The sequence below is a fragment of the Delphinus delphis genome, chromosome 11 (assembly GCF_949987515.2).
Source record: "Delphinus delphis chromosome 11, mDelDel1.2, whole genome shotgun sequence".
In the NCBI taxonomy this organism is placed as follows: Eukaryota; Metazoa; Chordata; class Mammalia; order Artiodactyla; family Delphinidae; genus Delphinus; species Delphinus delphis.
In genome coordinates, this window is record NC_082693.1 from 27,209,085 (window position 1) to 27,227,952 (window position 18,868).

At 40.8% G+C, this 18,868-nt stretch overlaps 1 protein-coding gene and 1 non-coding gene across 5 annotated transcripts in view; both read left to right on the forward strand.

Moving 5' to 3' along the window:
• The first annotated feature begins 6,355 nt into the window (after nt 1–6,355).
• Nucleotides 6,356–6,462, forward strand: LOC132434676 (U6 spliceosomal RNA). Its single transcript, XR_009521391.1, has one exon. It is a non-coding gene; the product is annotated as a U6 spliceosomal RNA (small nuclear RNA).
• Nucleotides 6,463–15,881: 9,419 nt separating this feature from the next.
• DNM1L (dynamin 1 like) overlaps nt 15,882–18,868 on the forward strand; it is a 63,232-nt gene continuing 60,245 nt past the window's right edge. For 3 of the 4 annotated variants that reach the window (XM_060024569.1, XM_060024568.1, XM_060024570.1), the window contains exon 1: nt 15,882–16,036. In XM_060024569.1, coding sequence (XP_059880552.1) covers nt 15,935–16,036 — 102 coding nt within the window. In that variant the 5' untranslated portion in view covers nt 15,882–15,934. The remainder of the gene's footprint in view (nt 16,037–18,868) is intronic. The other variant, XM_060024567.2, reaches the window with a different exon arrangement.

The following is an 18,868-nucleotide window of genomic DNA, read 5'->3' on the forward strand; positions in this document are numbered from 1 at the left end:
GCCAGTACCATACTGTCTTGATTACTGTAGCTTTGTAGTATAGTCTGATGTCAGGGAGCCTGATTCCTCCAGCTCCATCTTTCTTTCTCAAGATTGCTTTGGCTATTCGGGGTCTTTTGTGTTTCCATACAAATTGTGAAATTTTTCGTTCTAGTTCTGTGAAAAATGCCATTGGTAATTTGATAGGGATTGCAATGAATCTGTAGATTGCTTTGGGTAGTAGAGTCATTTCCACAGTGTTGATTATTGCAATCCAAGAATGTGGTATATCTCTCCATCTGTTTGTATCATCTTTGATGTTTTCATCAGTGTCTTATAGTTTTCTGCATACAGGTCTTTTGTCTCCTTAGGTAGGTTTATTCCTAGGTATTTTATTCTTTTTGTTGCAATGGTAAATGGAAGTGTTTCCTTAATTTCTCTTTCAGATTTTTCATCATTAGTGTATAGGAATGCAAGATATTTCTGTGCATTAATTTTGTATCCTGCTACTCTACCAAATTCACTGATTAGCTCTAGTAGTTTTCTGGTAGCATCTTTAGGATTCTCTATATACAGTATCACATCACATCATCTGCAAACAGTGACAGTTTTACTTCTTTTCCTATTTACATTCCTTTTATTTCTTTTTCTTCTCTGATTGCTGTGGCTAAAACTTCCAAAACTATGTTGAATAATAGTGGTGAGGGTGGGCAACCTTGTTTTGTTCCTGATCTTAGTGGAAATGGTTTCAGTTTTTCACTATTGAGAATGACATTGGCTGTGGGTTTGTCATATATGGCCTTTATTATGTTGAGGTAAGTTCCCTCTATGCCTACTTTCTAGAGGGTTTTTATCATAAATGAGTGTAAAAAGCTTTTTCTGCATCTATTGAGATTATCATTTGGTTTTTATCAATTTGTTCAATTTGTTAATGTGGTGTATCACGTTGATTGATTTGTATATATTGAAGAATCCTTGCATTCCTGGGATAAACCCCACATGATCCTTTTAATGTGCTGTTGGATTCTGTTTCCTAGTATTTTGTTGAGGATTTTTGCATCTGTGTTCATCAGTGATATTGGCCTGTAGTTTTCTTTTTTTGTGACATCTTTGTCTGGTTTTGGTATCAGGGTATATATGCTAGTTGCTTATTGTGTCAATATTTAAGGTTACTTTGAATATGCTTACAGTAGGTTTCCTTTTAAATTTCTTTTAAAATTTCTCTTAGCATACAAATAATTCTATCCCCATATTTTGTCATTCCTCTAATCAGAAGACATGTTCTTTGTAAACAAAATATTCTGGATATTTTTAAATATATTAGCCATACTGTCACAAAATATGTGTATGTGAATGTCAACATTCACAAGGAAAATTTCTGACCCATCCCACACTTGTCATCTGTGATTCAACCTAATGTAAGATTTATAAAATGAAAAACAGGAGAAGCATCCTATTTTAATCAGAGTGGAAATTTGAACAAATCAATATCTAAAACATTATAAAGTTACACATTGTTTCAAACTTATTAAAGGAATTATTATTGTTCCTGGTTGTTTTGATATTTATTAATGATTGGTTTATTTAAGAGATCCAAGAAATGCTAATGGAATTCGAGTAGGAAAAAATCATGTGAGAATAAAAGAGATAACAAGCTGATAAAATCTCTCACCTTTCCAACTTCCAGAGCTCCTTCATGCATTTGGTGTTCTCACAGAGAGACCAAGGGCTGCATCAGTGACCTTCATTAATGTATTTTCATTTATTTTATTATTATTATTTTTTAATTTATATATTTTTAATTTATTTTTGGCTGTTTTGGGTCTTTCTCTAGTTGCGGTGAGCGGGGTCTACTCTTCATTGCGGTATGCGGGCTTCTCTTTGCAGTGGCTTCTCTTGTTGCAGAGCATGGACTCTAGGTGCGCGGGACTCAGTAGTTGTAGCTCGCGGGCTCTAGAGCACAGGCTCAGTAGTTGTGTTGCACAGGCTTAGTTGCTCCACGGCATGTGGGATCTTCCCGGACCAGAGCTCGATCCCATGTCCCCTTCATTGGCAGGTGGATTCTTAATCACTGCACCACCAGGGAAGACCTTCATTTATTTTAAAAGTCCTAAATTCCACAGAGGACCTGAGCTACTGTTTTCAAGCAACAATAGAAAAGGTGCAATAGAACAAGTTACACATTTCACAATTCAGAACCCAAAGCAAGAAAACCATGAAACCAGTATGAGATTAGAGCAGAAAATCAGACTTCAAGCAGCCAAAGCAAAGATCAATGTCTGAAATTTAAAAATAAAATGGAATCCTGGGTGATTTTTTTCCTAACTTTTCTTCTCTGTATTTTCCATTTTTTTCTGAAGCCTAAAAAATATATTTAGAAGTTAAGAAGAAACATGACATTATTAAGGAGCTACTGACATTCACCACCTGCCATCATTTACTAGTCGTGGCGGCAGCACGGCAGATTCAAACTTCCTCTGAGCTGCAGGGTATTATCTGGCAGTTAAGCTTGGCTCCACACAGAAGAGAGCATCCCCAGCTCCTGCATTTTGCATCACTATTTGTCACCTGAGCCCCAATTATACAACATAGGCTGCTTAGATCTTAGAATTCAAAAGTTTCCTTGGCCAACATAACAACCAACTTACAACAAAGAAAAATTCTTCCAGTTTCTGCCAATAATCCTGATCTTTATGAGCTCTGAAGGAGGCCAGGGATGAGGGACCAATGGGATATACAGGTTCCCAGGTACAGTAATAATTTCGTGCCTCTTAAAATTAGTGCTACTGAAATGCTTGTTTAACATTTACTTAGAGAAGGAAGAACTGAGTAATAAGACTTTTGGGGCAGCTGGCAAACTCTTCTACTGTATTCTGGGTTCTTCAGTTTTGGCAAGAGAGTTGTATATATTGGGTTGGCCAAAAAGTTCGTTCAGGTTTTTCCGTAACATCTTACAGAAAACCCGAACAAACTTTCTGGCCAACCCAATACTTACTATTCACAAAATAAAAAGATGGAAATCAGCTGGACCCAGTTTCACTAAAAGCAGCTTAGAGACCATGTACTGTTGTTAAAGAGTGCCCCCTGGGGGTTTCGAGCTATGACAACTGATTTTAACCACATTCTGTTCCTAAGAGGAATTCTGGTAAATACAGTTTTCTCCATATCACTGTTTTCCACCACAACAGTGCTCACTGATACCTTAGCATCCCCTACAATGGCAACATGGACAGCTCCCCTACTGGTCCACCCCTTAATCCAGCTCTGCTGGAAATAACAGTTGACAGTGTAGCTGCTCTATGGTCCTCCCAGTTGCCTTTGCCCCCTCAATTCTGTCCCCTTATTCTCCTTCCCTTAAAAACACCAGAGTAAATTCCTCAAATATGTCCACCCTGAATCCAAGGTATAGACCTTCACAGCTCATTTTTGATCCCCAAATTATAGGTATCTGTTTATAAAATAGGGACCCACTGTTTGTAGTCTGAGGTTTTATTAGTTTCATTTAACATCATGCTTTAAGCACTGGCATATATGGCTGAGTAATATTCCATTATCTATATCATACCACACCTTCTTTACCCATTCATTTATCAGTGGGCACTTAGGTTGCTTCCATATTTTGGCTATAATAAATCATGTTGCAATGAACAAAGGGGTGCCTATATCTTTTCAAATTAGTGTTTTCATCATTTTTCACTAGTTTGAATAATGCTTCAAAAAAATCTTTAACTTGTTATTGAGGGCTACACCTCAATAGGTTATATATCACAGAAAACTTCTTTTTTTATATATATACAACAGGCTCTTATTAGTCATCAATTTTATACACATCAGTGTATACATGTCAATCTCAATCACCCAATTCATCACCCCCGCACCCCCACCCCCCGGCTACTTTCCCCGCTTGGTGTCCATATGTTTGTTCTCTACATCTGTGTCTCTATTTCTGCCCTGCAAACTGGTTCATCTGTACCATTTTAAATAAAATTTAAAATTTAAATAAATTTAATAAATTTAAATAAAATTATTTTTAAATAAAAATTTAAAATACGGTATTTGTTTTTCTCTTTCTGACTTACTTCACTCTGTATGGCAGTCTCTAGATCCATCCATGTCTCAGCAAATGACCCAATTTCGTTCCTTTTTATGGCTGAGTAATATTCGATTGTATATATGTACCACATCTTCTTTATCCATTTGTCTGTCACAGAAAACCTCTTAGGCAGGTGGTTCAACTGGAAGGAGAGAGTGGGAGGAAGTAACACCTGATTGTTACTCTGTGTGGAGTTGAAAACATGCATACCTATCCCACACCTTGCTGCAATTTTGATGTGCCTGATTCTACGTGCCGGAAGGTGGACAAGGATGTATAATTTTCTCCCAAATGATTCTGATTCTTCCCTTTCTTCCTGTACCTGCCCACCCCCCTTTTATGAACCACTGTAACCGTCAAAACTGAGGGAAGAACATTAGTCTTCAGTGTTGTGCTCAGGCCAGACACCACAAGCCCTGTCTAGAGGAGACCTCCGTCTCTGGGCTGCTCCCATGACCTCACACCCTCCTGCTCTCCTCTCAGCTGCAGACTTCACCAAGTGTCTCTAGGGTATGTCTTCAGCCTGTCCTGGGGTGACTAGAATGAAAACAGAAAACAGCTATCCAGTTGGAAGAGAGAAAGGAATTAAGGTATCCATAAAAAGCCTTTCCAAAGCAGCAAAATATTTGTAAAGGAGAAAGGAAATTGGGGGGTGGCCAGGGTGTATTCCTATTCTTTGCCTACACACACTCCAGAACAGTGGTTCTCAACCTGGTTTTTTATCTCCTTTCTCCTCCCTCCCCAGGGACATTTGGCAAAGTCTGGAGACATTTTGTCACAACTGGGATAGAGATAGTGTTACTGGCATCAAGATTTTTTGGATAGATTTTTAATCAAACACATAAAGAACAGGAAATTTCCGTGTTTTTTTTTAACATCTTTATTGGAGTATAACTGCTTTACAATGGTATGTTAGTTTTTGCTTTATAACAAAGTGAATCAGCTATACGTAAACATATATCCCCATATCTCCTCCCTCTTGCGTCTCCTTCCCACCCTCCCTATCCCACCCCTCTAGGTGGAAACAAAGCACCGAGCTGATCTCCCTGTGCTATGTGGCTGCTTCCCAATAGCTATCTATTTTACATTTGGTAGTGTATATATGTCAATGCCATTCTCTCACTTCGTCCCAGCTTACCCTTCCCCATCCCCGTGTCCTCAAGTCCATTCTCTACATCTGCATCCTGCCCCTAGGTTCTTCAGAACCTTTTTATTTTATTTTTTTAGATTCCATATATATGTGTTAGCATATGGTATTTGTTTTTCTCTTTCTGACTCACTTCACTCTGTATGACAGTCTCTAGGTCCATCCACCTCACTACAAATAACTCAATTTCGTTTCTTTTTATGGCTGAGTAATAGTCTATTGTATATATGTGCTACATCTTCTTTGGTTGTTTGGTTTTTTGATAGTGAGCTGCATGAGCTGCCTGTATATTTTGGAGATTAATCCTTTTTAACCTGATTAAATTAGCAAAAGTAAAATTATTGATACTACCCAAGGGTGGGTATGAGGAAATGGGTACTCCTACATACTTAAACTAGCACACAATATCTATTTAGATTTTAAAGATGCACAGCCTTTGACTTAGCAATTTCATTTCTAGGAGTCTACTTTGCAGAAATATTAACATAATTATGAATACACAAATGTATAGGGATATTTTCTGCAACGTTGTCCATAATAAAAAATTCTAAGTGATCTATCATCTACCAAGAGAAAAACTGTTAAATAAATTATAATATTCCTTATAAGAGACTACTATGCAGCCATTTGGAAGAATATTTTGATATTTTTATGCACTGGTATGGAAAACATCTGTAATACAGTAATAAGTGAAGAAAAACTATAATAAAAGGAACTTTTTCACTCTAAGTGAAAAAATAGAACTGTATGTATAGTATGATCTAATTTATATTATATGTTTGCATCTGGACAGTGAAAAGTATGAACAGAAAGACGCTATTAACTGTGGTACTCATCTGGAGAGTACGTTCTGCAGTGAGCTTTTTTATATTTTATATCATTCATTTAATGACATTGTTATGGGCTGAACTGTGCCTCCTCTAAATTCATATATTGAAACCCTAACCCCCAGTGTGACTGTAATTGGAGATAGGGCCTATAAAGAGTTGATTAAAGTTAAATGGTCATACTTGTGGGGCCCTTATCCGATAGGACTGGTATCCTTATAAGAAGAGGAAGGGACACCAGAGAGCTCTCTCTTTCCACATGTGTACAGAGGAAAGGCTACGTGAGAACACACTGAGAAAACAGCTATTGTGCTCACTTTGGCAGTACATATACTAAAATTGGAATGATACAGAGAAGATTAGCCTGGCCCCTGCACAAGGATAACACACAAATTTGTGAAACGTTGCATATTTTTTAAAACAAGATCAACACTTAAACACACACACAAAAAGACGACGAAGAAGACAGCTATCTGCAAGGTAGAAAGAGGGGTCTTACCAGAAACCAGCTCAAGCTGCTATAACAAGATACCACAGACTGGTTGGCTTGAGCAACAGACATTTATTTTCTCACAGTTCTGGAGGCAAGAATTCCATGTTCAGGGTACCAGCTCAGAAGAAATACATAACACCTCTGCTCATAGTTATTGCAGAACTAGTCACGTGACCCCAACCAAGTTGCAAAGGAAGCTGGGAACTATGAGAACTACATGAACATTTAAAGAATACCAAATATTTCTGTCATACTCCTTGTTATGGATTGAACGATATTCCACCAGTACCTCAGAAAATAATTTTATTTGGAAATTGAATGTTTACAGAGGTAGTTAAGTTAAAAATGCCTTCAAGTTAAAATCCTTCTTCTGTCTCCTCTTAAAATGAGGGCATTAGAGCGAGCCCTAATTCAATAAGACTGGTACTTTTTCTTTTTAAAAAATAAATTTATTTATTTATTTATTTTTGGCTGCGTTGGGTCTTTGTTGCTGCGCGTGGGCTTTCTCTAGTTGCAGTGAGTGGGGGCTACTCTTCCTTGTGGTGCACGGGCTTTTCATTGCAGTGGCTTCTCTTGTTGCGGAGCACGGGCTCTAGGTGTGCAGGATTCAGTAGTTGTGGCATGTGGGCTCAGTAGCTGTGGCTCACAGGCTCTAAAGCACAGGCTCAGTAGTTGTGGCGCACAGGCTTAGTTGCTCCACGGCATGTGGGATCTTCCTGGACTAGGGCTTGAACCCGTGTCCCCTGCATTGGCAGGCAGATTCTTCACCACTGTGCAACCAGAGAAGCCCAAGGCTGGTGCTTTTATAAAAAGAGGACATTTGGACACAGAGACAGACATGCACAGAAGGGAGATGATGAGAACACATGCAGGGAGCAGATTGCCATGTGAAGATGGAGGCAGAGATTGGAGTTATGCTGCCACAAAACAAGAAATGCTTCGGGTCGCTAAAAGCTAGTGGAGAGGCATGGAACAGATTCTCCCTCACAACCCTTACAAGAGACCAATCCTGCTGACATCTTGATTTTGGACTCTAGCTTCCAGAACTGTGAGACAATAAATTTCTGTTGTCATAAAGCAACCAGTTTGTGGTACTTTGCCACAACAGCCCTAGGGAATGAATACACTTATCTATCAAATTGATGCAGAAAGAGACTTAATACATGGAATTAGACGCTTAAGAATCTGTTAGAATGACTGGAAAAACAGGCTCTAGTCTAGACATCCAGGAATTACTCCCAGAACAATTGGGACACCTAGGGTTACTGATATATGTACCACAATCAGGAGCTGGCTCTCAGGATCTCTTCACTTCAGCCAGTATCTGAGAATCAGGAAAGCATTATCAGAACCATCAGGTCCAGAGTCACGTCATGCTTCCCAGGATCTGCACAAGCAAAATGGATGCCTTGTGTAACTCCATCCTCTCACAATTTAGTTCAGAATTTAAGCCGTGAGTGAATACATCTGTTTTATGGAACTAAAATTAATCTGGAGCACTTTGTTGCAAATATATTGGGAAATGTAGCCTTTAGTTTTTAGCTTCTGAAGCAAAAGAAAAAAATTAAAGAAAAAGCCCACGAGAAAGAGGTTGAAATACATTTTGAACAAGCTATTCTCTTTTACTTTTCCTTTTATCTTTTTGGTCACTATTTTATGATTTATTTCTTTAACATCCTTCTTCTGTCTCCTCTTAAATAATACTATTGCCCATTCTGCCCTTGGTAGTTTTTCTTCTTCTTTATGTTCTCCGGACAAGTGCATCTATTCTACATTTGTTCAGGTGTCTCCATCTCCGTCATTACCACCCTAGGATATATTACGATCATCTCTGACTTGAATTACTGCAGTACTCCCTATGTGGTTTCCTGTTCTCCCTTACTTCATCCCAACTCACTGGGATGGGGGTGATCTTTGTAAAATTCATAAGATTATGTCTCTCTTTGGTCACTCTTCTGATTTTCTTCATTACCTTCAGGATACATCTCTAGCTCCTCACTCTTAAGAGTTCACCTCGGTCTGACCGGCTATTAGCCTTGTCACTCACCATTTCCTCACAGACCTCATGCCCTATACTTAGACACACGAAACTGTTTAAAGCATCCAGAATGTCTCATGTCCTTTCCTTTCTCTTCACTTTTGCACAGGCTGCTCCCTCTGTCTGGTCTGGAAGTTCTTTCCCTTCTTTTTGACGGGTCAACTCCTACTCATCGTTTAATCTAGGAAGCCCAGGCTAGGTTCATCTCCTATGTGCTGACTTCCATATTAATTCTGGTTACTTGATGATTTTCTTCTTGAGAGGAAAGAATGAGAAGGGAATAGATTTGAGGAGTTTTGAGGAATGCCAATGAATGTGTTTTGATCACCTTTCTATCTTTAGTATTTAATATAGTAATTAATTCTTTTGTTTTCATTTTTGTTCTGTTTGCTTTTGTTTTTGCCAGTGGTGTGAACAGAGGCACACATTTAAGACTGCTGTAGGGATTTGGATGTATATAATTTTCTACCTTTGCATTAGTTTACTAGTACTGCTAATGCTGCTTAAAAACTTACTTTTGTTTTGGTAGTAGGTCACATCCTTAGTAGTTATGTTACTATTCCTATTTCATAGATTGAAGTTGGGAGTAAGGTCACAGCTTCTTAAAGAGGATAATTAATTCAGAACTTCTTCCCTCATGTTATACTAAGTCTAAAACAACACTTCGTAGTTCCTGACTAGCCCAGATGAAGTATATTTAATATGCAAAACATTTATTCATTCATTCATTCATACATACATTTATCCATTTAGTCAAACATTCAGTAACTGAAGAGGAATGAGAATAAATAAAAGCCATCAGAAAGAAACAAAAAGTCAACTGTTGGATAAACCTTTATACATATTATATATAATATACTTAGTACTTTATGATATGCTGCCTTATTCACTAATTTTGCTGTGTCATTGATGTGTAAGTCTTATCATCCATCACAACTGTATAGCATTCCTAGAAAACTGGTTCTTTTTTGTTGTTGTTGTTGTTTTTTGCGGTACGCGGGCCTCTCACTGTTGTGGCCTCTCCCGTTGCGGAGCACAGGCTCCAGACGCGCAGGCTCAGCGGTCACGGCTCACGGGCCTAGCCACTCCGCGGCATGTGGGATCTTCCCAGACCAGGGCACGAACCCGTGTCCCCTGCATCAGCAGGCGGACTGTCAACAACTGCGCCACCAGGGAAGCCCCAAAACTGGTTCTTAAAACTCAAAATGACTCATGCTGCCCACTACTGGTTAGATGGACTGGTTGGGAATTAGAAAGGAGAGATGTTCAAAGTCTCTCCTAGGCCTGGCTGCTGAAGGAAGAAATCCTGAATAGGTGTCCCTTCTGTTTATACCACAGTGTACCAGTGAGCCTTTGGATATGCAAAGGCAGCTAACCAAGGGCTGAAAAGCTATATTTCTCTTCGTCATAAAGTGTGGGCTCTGAGCTGGTATAGGGGAGATGAAAAGGAATCCTGAAAAACAGAGGAGAAAGGAGGTTTGAAGAGTTTCTAAGAATGCCAAACAACATTTTGGGAACCTGAAGTGCACATGTAAAAGAGGCTAATGAGAAATTCCCAGAGACAGGGTAGGTGAAGTATTTAAGAACAGGGATGCCTAACATGTACTATTTTGTTGTTGGCATTATTGTGATGTAAAATCACTCTATTATCTCAAACAGTTAGTAAAATATGCCACATGTTTTGGGGGTGGGAGGATTAAAGGAAGGGCTAAGTTCCACTGGTGTGTGGGTGTGGAGTAAAGGGAAGAAAACAGTATAGGAAGAAGAAACAAGACTTTACTATTAATTGTGTTGTCACACTGCCCTCTAACGGGCTGTCAGTATCTTGCCAGATTCAACTGCTGGCTTCTGAACCACCTGACTCCGCCATCTGCCGACAGTTTCCCCGCACTTGTTGCCAAAGTTTGTCTTAAGCTTGAGGCCTGGGGAATAGCGCAAATTGATTAAAGCTGCTTACCTTATTGTCTTTGCAAAATATGGACAGTTTCCAAAATATGACAAAGAGGCTTCCCCATCAGAGTTGTGTATTTTATATTAACATTAGATCTGCACATTCCACTATGATTTGAAGGCACTAATGATGGCAGCTTTGCTACGATTGATGATCAAAATGTTGGCATAAAATGATATTGGATGCTTATGCTATTAAGAATAGTTTGGGGGTTCCCTGGTGGCGCAGTGGTTGAGAGTCCGCCTGCCGATGCAGGGGACGCGGGTTCTTGCCCCGGTCCGGGAGGATCCCACATGCCGCGGAGCGGCTGGGCCCGTGAGCCATGGCCACTGAGCCTGCGCGTCCGGAGCCTGTGCTCCGCGACGGGAGAGGCCACAGCAGTGAGAGGCCCGCGTACCGCAAAAAAAAAAAAAAAAAAAAAAAATAGTTTGAATGATATTTTGCAAGAACTATTAAAATAATTTCCAGTTATTAATTTAATTCAAAATAAACTCTCTCATTAGGGATTTTATAAGTTAGAGCAAAGCCAGCTTGCTCCCTAGCAAAGTAACTTGGCAGCTATCATGATGAGGAGTCCTATGCCAGGCCAGCTTCATTATGTTTTTGTTGGGTTTGACTGCAAATCCTAATTGCAATTGTACCTATTCAGAGCTGGTTAAATCCTTGCTATTCCAGCTTTTCCAAGTGAAAGAAAAGGAAACTCCAAGTCCACTAGAGTGGTACTATGTAACAAGCATCAGACTAGGTTGTAGAGATAACTAGCTACATAAGACACCACTACTACCTTCAGTGAGCTCAGTGTTGGCTAAGGGGGAAAGGCATGTTACTGTCATGTCCACAGTACCCCCTCCCTTTAGCAAATAGAGTGTCTGGCTAAGATCCATAGGCCTAATGGTACTTGATGAATATGTGTTGAATAAATGAGGGAATGAATGAACAAACATATGTGTATAGGTTAAGAGTTTGCCAAATAGCCTGTTTTGATCCCAGCTCTGCCACATACTAGCTATGTAAACGTACTACTTTACTTAAACCCCTTGAGCCTTAGTTTCTACATCATAAAATGCTTAGCACAGTGCCTCACATACAGCAAGTACTCAATAAATAATAGTTTAATAATATCGTGTGAAAAGGGCAACAAGGAAAAGAGGGAGTGATTAACTATGGAGATTAGAATCTAAGATTATGTACTATATATGTACATTTAGAAGTACGGAACAATTGTTGGATTTGGGGAATTTTTTTATGCTGAATGAGGATTCTACTTTATTCTCTAAAACCAAGTGGTAGGAAAAATGATCTCTGGAGTCAGTGACTCACATACTTACAGTTCCATAACCAGAGAGAGAGAAAATTACCTGGCTAACTCAAGTTAAAAAATTCTCAGAGAAGGCCCTCTTTGGGTCAGGTCAAAGGCCCTATTTGGGTCAGGTCCATCCCTAGACCAATCATCTTAACGTGGTGTGGCAGGCAGAATAATGGCCCCTCAGACATGTCCATGCCCTAATCCCTGGAACCTGTGAATTTTACATGGCAAAAGATAGGATTTGTAGATAGGACTAAAGGTACAGACCTTGCTATGGGGAGATTGTCCTGGGTTATCCTGGTGGGACAATCTAATCATGAGTCCTTAAAAAGCAGAGAACCTATCTTTGCTGTGGTTAGAGAGACATTTGATGACCAGAAGAAGGGTCAGGGTCAAAGAGATGTGACATTGTTAGCTTTGAAGATGTCGGTAGGGGGTCAAGAGCTAGGAAGGTGAGAGGTCTGAAATCTGGAAAGGGCAAGGGTATTGACTCTTCCATAGAGGCTCCAGAGAGGAATGCAACCCTGATGATACTATGATTTTAGCCCAGTGAGATCCATGTTGGACTTCTGACCTACAGAGATGTAAGATAATACATTTTTGTTGTTTTAAGCCACGAAGTTTGTGGTAATTTGTTAAAACAACAATAGGAAACTCCTATGCCAGGGAAATAGGGTGGAAACTTAGTGTCAGTTCCTCCCCAGATTCCCTCAACCTCATCTGCCCTGAGGAAGCTTGCTCAGTGAGATCTCCCAACAGCCTCACCCACTGCCCACCCTCCTCATTCACAAGAATACAGGGGTTTGAGATAATGAGGTAGATGATGCAGAGAGAAGCAGAGATAAAAGGTAGAGAGTTCTGATGCTAACTGAGCCCCTAGTTCCAGTTATTTTTTGAGGCCAAGGCCACATCAGCACTATGGTTATACAAGTTAGTTAATTCCTCTTTTTGAGTTAAATTAGTTAGTTAATTTAATTTGAGTTAAATTTCTGTGACTTGAAACTAAACTGTCTTTCCTAAATCATAAACCTAAAGTGAGGGAGGGATGGCTGAAGGAGAAGAATTTTTTAAAAAGCCTTTGGAGGGATTTCCCTGGTGGCACAGTGGATAAGACTCTGTGCTCCCAATGGAGGGGACTCAGGTTCAATCCCTGGTCACGGAACTAGACCCCACATGCATGCCGCAACTAAGAGTTCACATACCACAACTAAGGAGCCCGCGTGCCACAACTAAGACCCAGTGCAACCAAACAAATAAAAAGACTTTGGAGACAGAATCTGATAACAGCTTAACGTGATTTCATAGCAACCCACTCAAAAACACATTATTCTACTTTAGATGAGGAAAGACCTACTAATTGGCTAAGTGGCTTTCCCACAAGCAAGAGTGTTCTGAAATTAAAACGTGAAAATCCAAATAGGTTTGCTTTGTTTGCTTCCAATGAAACACATTGCACTTAGTGTGTCCTGCCTTATGTTAAAAAAAGTCATCAAATTAGAGACACTCTTCTTCAAGGCATCGCCGCTTCCTGTTTCTGCAGCCTCAAACACTTTTCTTTCCTCTGTGAGTGATGAACTCAATGCTCTAGAGTCTAGACAAGTACTGGACAATCCTGCTTTAACCTAAGTGATGGTGGGGGTGACAGGAGGACTTTTGAGCACTGGCCATTTGATCATTCTTCCTTCTCCTAAAAAAAGAGAATTAAAAAGCAGTCCCTATTGTTCCTAAGGCATGTTAATACAAGGCTTTTTATGTTCCATCCCAACAGATATTTTATAATTTAAATGGAAATATATAATGCCATCCAAAATTCATGACATTTCACTTTTTGAAATATATGTATGCTTGCTCTTTAAACGTTGCCATTAGCAAATTAAAAAAAGACTATGTCCTTTGGTGCCACAAATAAAGGAAAAGCAGTTGCATCGTTGTTGCCCCAGGGCACCTTGCCCCTATGAAGCAGTTACTGGTTACGCCCATGGAGCTTCACTGTGAACCCACCCTCTCCTTTTGTCTGCCTTTTCTTCTTGGAAGGAATATAGACTGCTCAGAGAAAAAGAAGAGAACAAAAGTTCCAGCAATGGAGGGCTGAGAAACAAAGTGGGTAACATCTGACTGTTATATAATATTATCTTTGGTAGAAAATAAAAGGACTTGGAATAAATCTCTTTGGTCTGCTTTCTGTTTTTGGAGTTCTGAAGTTCTTGTCTCATTTTTGTCTCTGAAATTAAAACAAACAAACAAAAGAATTAGAGAGAATGAAATGTTCATAAAACTTGATGCCAAAACACCACTAGTGGACCTTCAGGTCTTAGCTTAGATGACATTTAAATCATTTGTTCAAAAGTATTTATTGAGGGACTCCCCTGGTGGCTCAGTGGTTAGGAATCCACCTGCCAATGCAGGGGACACAGATTCAATCCCTGGTCCGGGAAGATCTCACATGCCACAGAGAAGCTAAGCCCATGTGCCACAACTACTGAGCCCACGTGCCACAACTACTGAAGCCCGCACACCTAGAACCCGTGCTCCGCAACAAGAGAAGCCACCGCAATGAGAAGCCCGCACACTGCAATGAAGAGTAGCCCCCGCTCACCACAACTAGAGAAAGCCCGTGCACAGCAACAAAGACCCAACACAGTCAAAAATAAATAAATAAAATAAATAAATGTAAAAAAAAGTATTTATTGAGTGTCTATCATGTGTTCTGTTGAACAAATCAAGCATATTCCCCAGGGCCACTGTGTATGGCTGTGCAGGTTAATGGTACCCAGTGAAGTTGTGCAGGGCACAACTTCCACTACTGGAGGTAGTCCTCACTCTCAAGGAGATTATATCTAGTGACTTCCAGGAAGTCTTGCTTGAACTTTCACTCCCCTCTCAGACTAGAAAAAGCACTCCATAATAAACCCAGTCATAGCACTTTATCCATTTGTCTATAATGGTGTCATCCTCTGTTAGATTGTAAGCTCAGAGGGTACTGAGGTTGGGACTATCTTGTTTGTCCCTTTCCAGGGGCTAGGGATGCATCAGTGAATTAAACAGTCAAAAAATCCCTGGCATCTAGGAGCTGATAATCTAGAAGAGAGAGAGAGTAAACAAGTTCAGTATATAGCATGTTAGATGGAGATACACACTATGGAAAAAGATCAAGTAGGGAAGGGGTCTTTCTCCTCTCTTACTTTGGATCTTTGCTCAGATGTCACCTTTTTTTATTTTGAGAGAGGAAACCTTTGGAGGTTCACAGTAGAGGAGAGATACTATCTGTCTAAAAAGAAAAACATTTAGGAATAGAACAGTAAGCACACTTAGCAAACAACTAGTAAGGCAGTTATCAGCTCTCCACTTTGCCAGGAATCAGGTCACAGTGAATAAAGACTTATATAGAATATAGAGAATGAGGGCCCAGCCTTTCCCCTCTAAAATTTTGACACTTTCAGATTCTTTCTAAACACATTTTTAACAAATATCCTGGAGAACCCTCGTGTTCTAACCTGAGCTGGTTTTGCATTGTTGCAAAACAGCACCTCACATCTTTTAGTATCAGCCTACAGACCTTTCGTACGTGGCTAGGGTGTCTGAGGCTATGGAGCTCTTCTTTAAGCCTTTCTAACCCACCCTACTTGAAAAAGTGTCCTTATCAGGAAATGACGTCGTGGATACCAAGAGACTCCGTTATACTTAACACATATCCGGAATTTTCACACTGGTTTTGCCTCGAGGATAGGCATAAATGTACCTCTTCCTTCCGACTCTCTGGGCTTCGCTCCCTAATCTTTAAACAGGAGCCAAGGAAGCATCCTCGCCCCAAGAACCCCTCTCTCCTCATAGGCCACTCGCCCGCGCCGCGCAGCCTTCTGGAAGCTGTAGGTCCCAGAGGTCCTCCGCGTCAGAACTACAACTCCCGGCAGCTTTTGTTTCCCCACACCTCCCTCTTGGCGCATGGCCTGTCGGGAGGGGGCAGGTAGCGGGGGGGCGGAGTCCAATGGGTGCTGGCTCCCGAGGAGAGGGCGGAGGAGAGGAGGAAGGAGGCGGGCTCTGGGCCGCGGCCCCATTCATTGCCGCGGCCGGCCGGGCGGGGGTTCGGTATTTTCCGAGTTATGGAGGCGCTAATTCCTGTAATCAACAAGCTCCAGGACGTATTCAACACGGTGGGCGCCGACATCATCCAGTTGCCTCAGATCGTGGTGGTGGGAACGCAGGTGAGAGACGAGGGTGGCTTCCGCCCAGGCCAGAGCCCGGGGCGCGGGCCTGGACGGGACTGCGGCAGCGCTTGCTCCCGGACTGGCCGTCGCGGCCTGTGGAAGGAGGGCGCTGTTGCGCCTGGGCGCCCGGGGCTGCGTTCCACTGGGGCTTGGAGTCCAGGGCCCGGCCCGGAGGCGAGGGGCGGAGCCGGCGCGGCGGTCCGGCGGGTCCCGGGGGCGGGACGGACGGGCGGGCGGGCCTAACTGGAGTCCGTCGGGACCGGGCGCGGCTTCGCTCGCGGGCCGCTGCTTCCAAGGGCGCCTGGGGGACGCGCGGGGCACTTGGGGCCGCACTGCGGGGCGGGTAGCCCCTTCTTGATTGGTTTCAGGGCAGCGGGGTGTTTTGTTTCCCTCGTTGCCTTGCTCAGGGGCTGCGGAGTCAGTTTTGGAACTGCGGAGTCGGGGCCGAGAAGGCCGCTACTGTGTGCACCTGAGTGTTTTCCTGCAGTGTAATCCAGGTTTCGAGAACGCCGAAGCAGTTAAAAACAAAAAAAAAAAAACCAAACCAACTTGTACTTGGAGTTTGTGAGTGTTAGGAGGGGTATCCAATTTTTCTGCGTAGGCTGTGGTTTTTGTCGTCCATCTAAATTGGGCATCAAGGGTCTCTGATCCTTTCATGTTGGCATTTCTTATATATAACACATTTTTATATGCGGAAATATTGAAGAAATAAATGTTATTTCTAGAAGTGACAGAGAAGTATAAGTTTCATTTTTTCTGCCTGCTGCTTTTCTTGGTTGAAGAGTAATCAACCATAGGCCTTTTTTTTACTAGAGTTCAGAGAAACGCATTTTAGAGATTACTTAGTATATTGATTTTAGGTGCTTTCCTTTTTTAATGATGTTTTTTGTTGGAAAGGGGACGGTTTCCTCACTTTCCACGAGGTTCATCGCTACATCTTGCTACAAAATTGATGTGTAGGGTGTAACTATTTTGAGAGGGAACTTAATGTTAAAAGTATAATAGAGTATGTCCAGACACTGGAAACCTTGGAAACCATAGATATCCTAAGGTGGGCGGGAGGGACTTTTCAATAGTTAAAGCAATAGAAATTATTTCAGAAACACATTTCCTTTGTTGGCCATGGGATTGGTATAGATTCTGCCCAATCCTCCCTTAATATTTGTAATGACTAGAGACTCTGGATCATCAACATAATAAATTATGAGAAATATACTTTTTTGGTATATTTTGTTTACTGTTGTGTTCCTATTCCTAGCTCTTGGAACAGTCTGGGGTATGTAGGAGATGCTCCATAAATACTTTGAATGAGTTACTAGATAGTATTTTTAAAACACTGGGGCTTTTATCATCAAAACCCATCTGTTTTTGTAAATAAAATTAGAGATGATATAAATTAAATCTTCTTGGGTAGTAATTTGGAAGTGTTTCCTAGCTGTAGACCAGAAACTTTCCATATACTTTTAAGAGAGTCTCAATGCTTTTTAAGCATGAAGCAGTAAAAGAATCAGAGCTATAGTGTGTCAGTATAAATAGTTTAAAATCAAGAAGGTTTTTTCTTACATGAAATAGAATTTATTTCAGTGAGTACACCTGTTCGCAAAATTGGGGAGGGGACAGGGTAGAAAAGTAAAGATTTCACCATTGTGAAAACCATTAACATATGCCAGCAAAAACCATCCTAGTAGTGATAATTATATGCCACTTTTGCATGTTGATGTTTGGAATTACTCTGAAGGGAACTATTCAGTTTTTAGACTTGATTTAATGAGGGTTATCTCCATTCGTGTCCTTATTAGCTGAAATTCAGTCCTTTATTATTCAGGTACAGAAGAAATAAGAATAGAAGCAATGTCTTTTCTCCCATAGTTTCCTCAATATGTTGGAAAAAAACCTCTTCTTGATTTGAATACAAGTACACCACTACTTTGTCATCTAGGCTAGTTAATGTTGTGTAACATGTATATATACAGCACCTCACATTCATATTTAATGGAGTAGTGTACAGTGAGTGAGTTCCAGATGTAGTAAATGTTCTGTACGTAGTTCAACTGGTAAATTTCTCAGTGGCAGTGATCATGTCTCTGTCTTACGCTTTACCTGTACTTTAAATAGCTACAGGTCGCATTTTTGGGAACTTTTAATAACAGTGATTCTCAAACTTGGGTGTATATAAGAATGACTTTGAAAATAAGTTTCCTGGACCCCATCCGCAAAGATTTTGATTTTATAAGTCTGGGGTGCTCCAGGCACCATAGCCAATTCTGATGCAGATGGTTCATAGATGTATATAGTATATTAGTGAGTCTTTGATTTTATAGCGCATGAAACTGGAAAAAGCAGGGAAGCCTAGTCTAAGGGCATACTGCTGTTAAGTAGTAGGTTGGTTTTGGTGGCATTCTTGCTCCAAAGTATCAACTTCCAGGCAACCTTTGCTGACCCCTAAATATTTTAAACTTTGATTTCTTAAATTGCCCAAGTAATACTGTTTTGGGGCCCAGAGAGTTGGAGTAGTTGAGGAGAGAGATGTTTACAGCTGTCGATCATTCACAGTTTTTATGATTTAGCTGAATAAATTGCTTTCCTTTTTCTCTAGCCAAGATCCTCTGTGTGGAAAGAACAGAAAATGGGGAGAGAGAAGGTTGATACTTTTAGACCTTGGTGTACTTTGCAGGTGGAGAAGGAGATAAGATTTCAATGACATTTGTGACTCAACTTGGGAAATTTAATCACTGTTTCTTAAGTTGAGAATTGGAAGGGGGAGCCCTCCAGGTATGTAATCCAAACCACAACCTAATATAGGAATCTCAATACAGATGACATTAACCT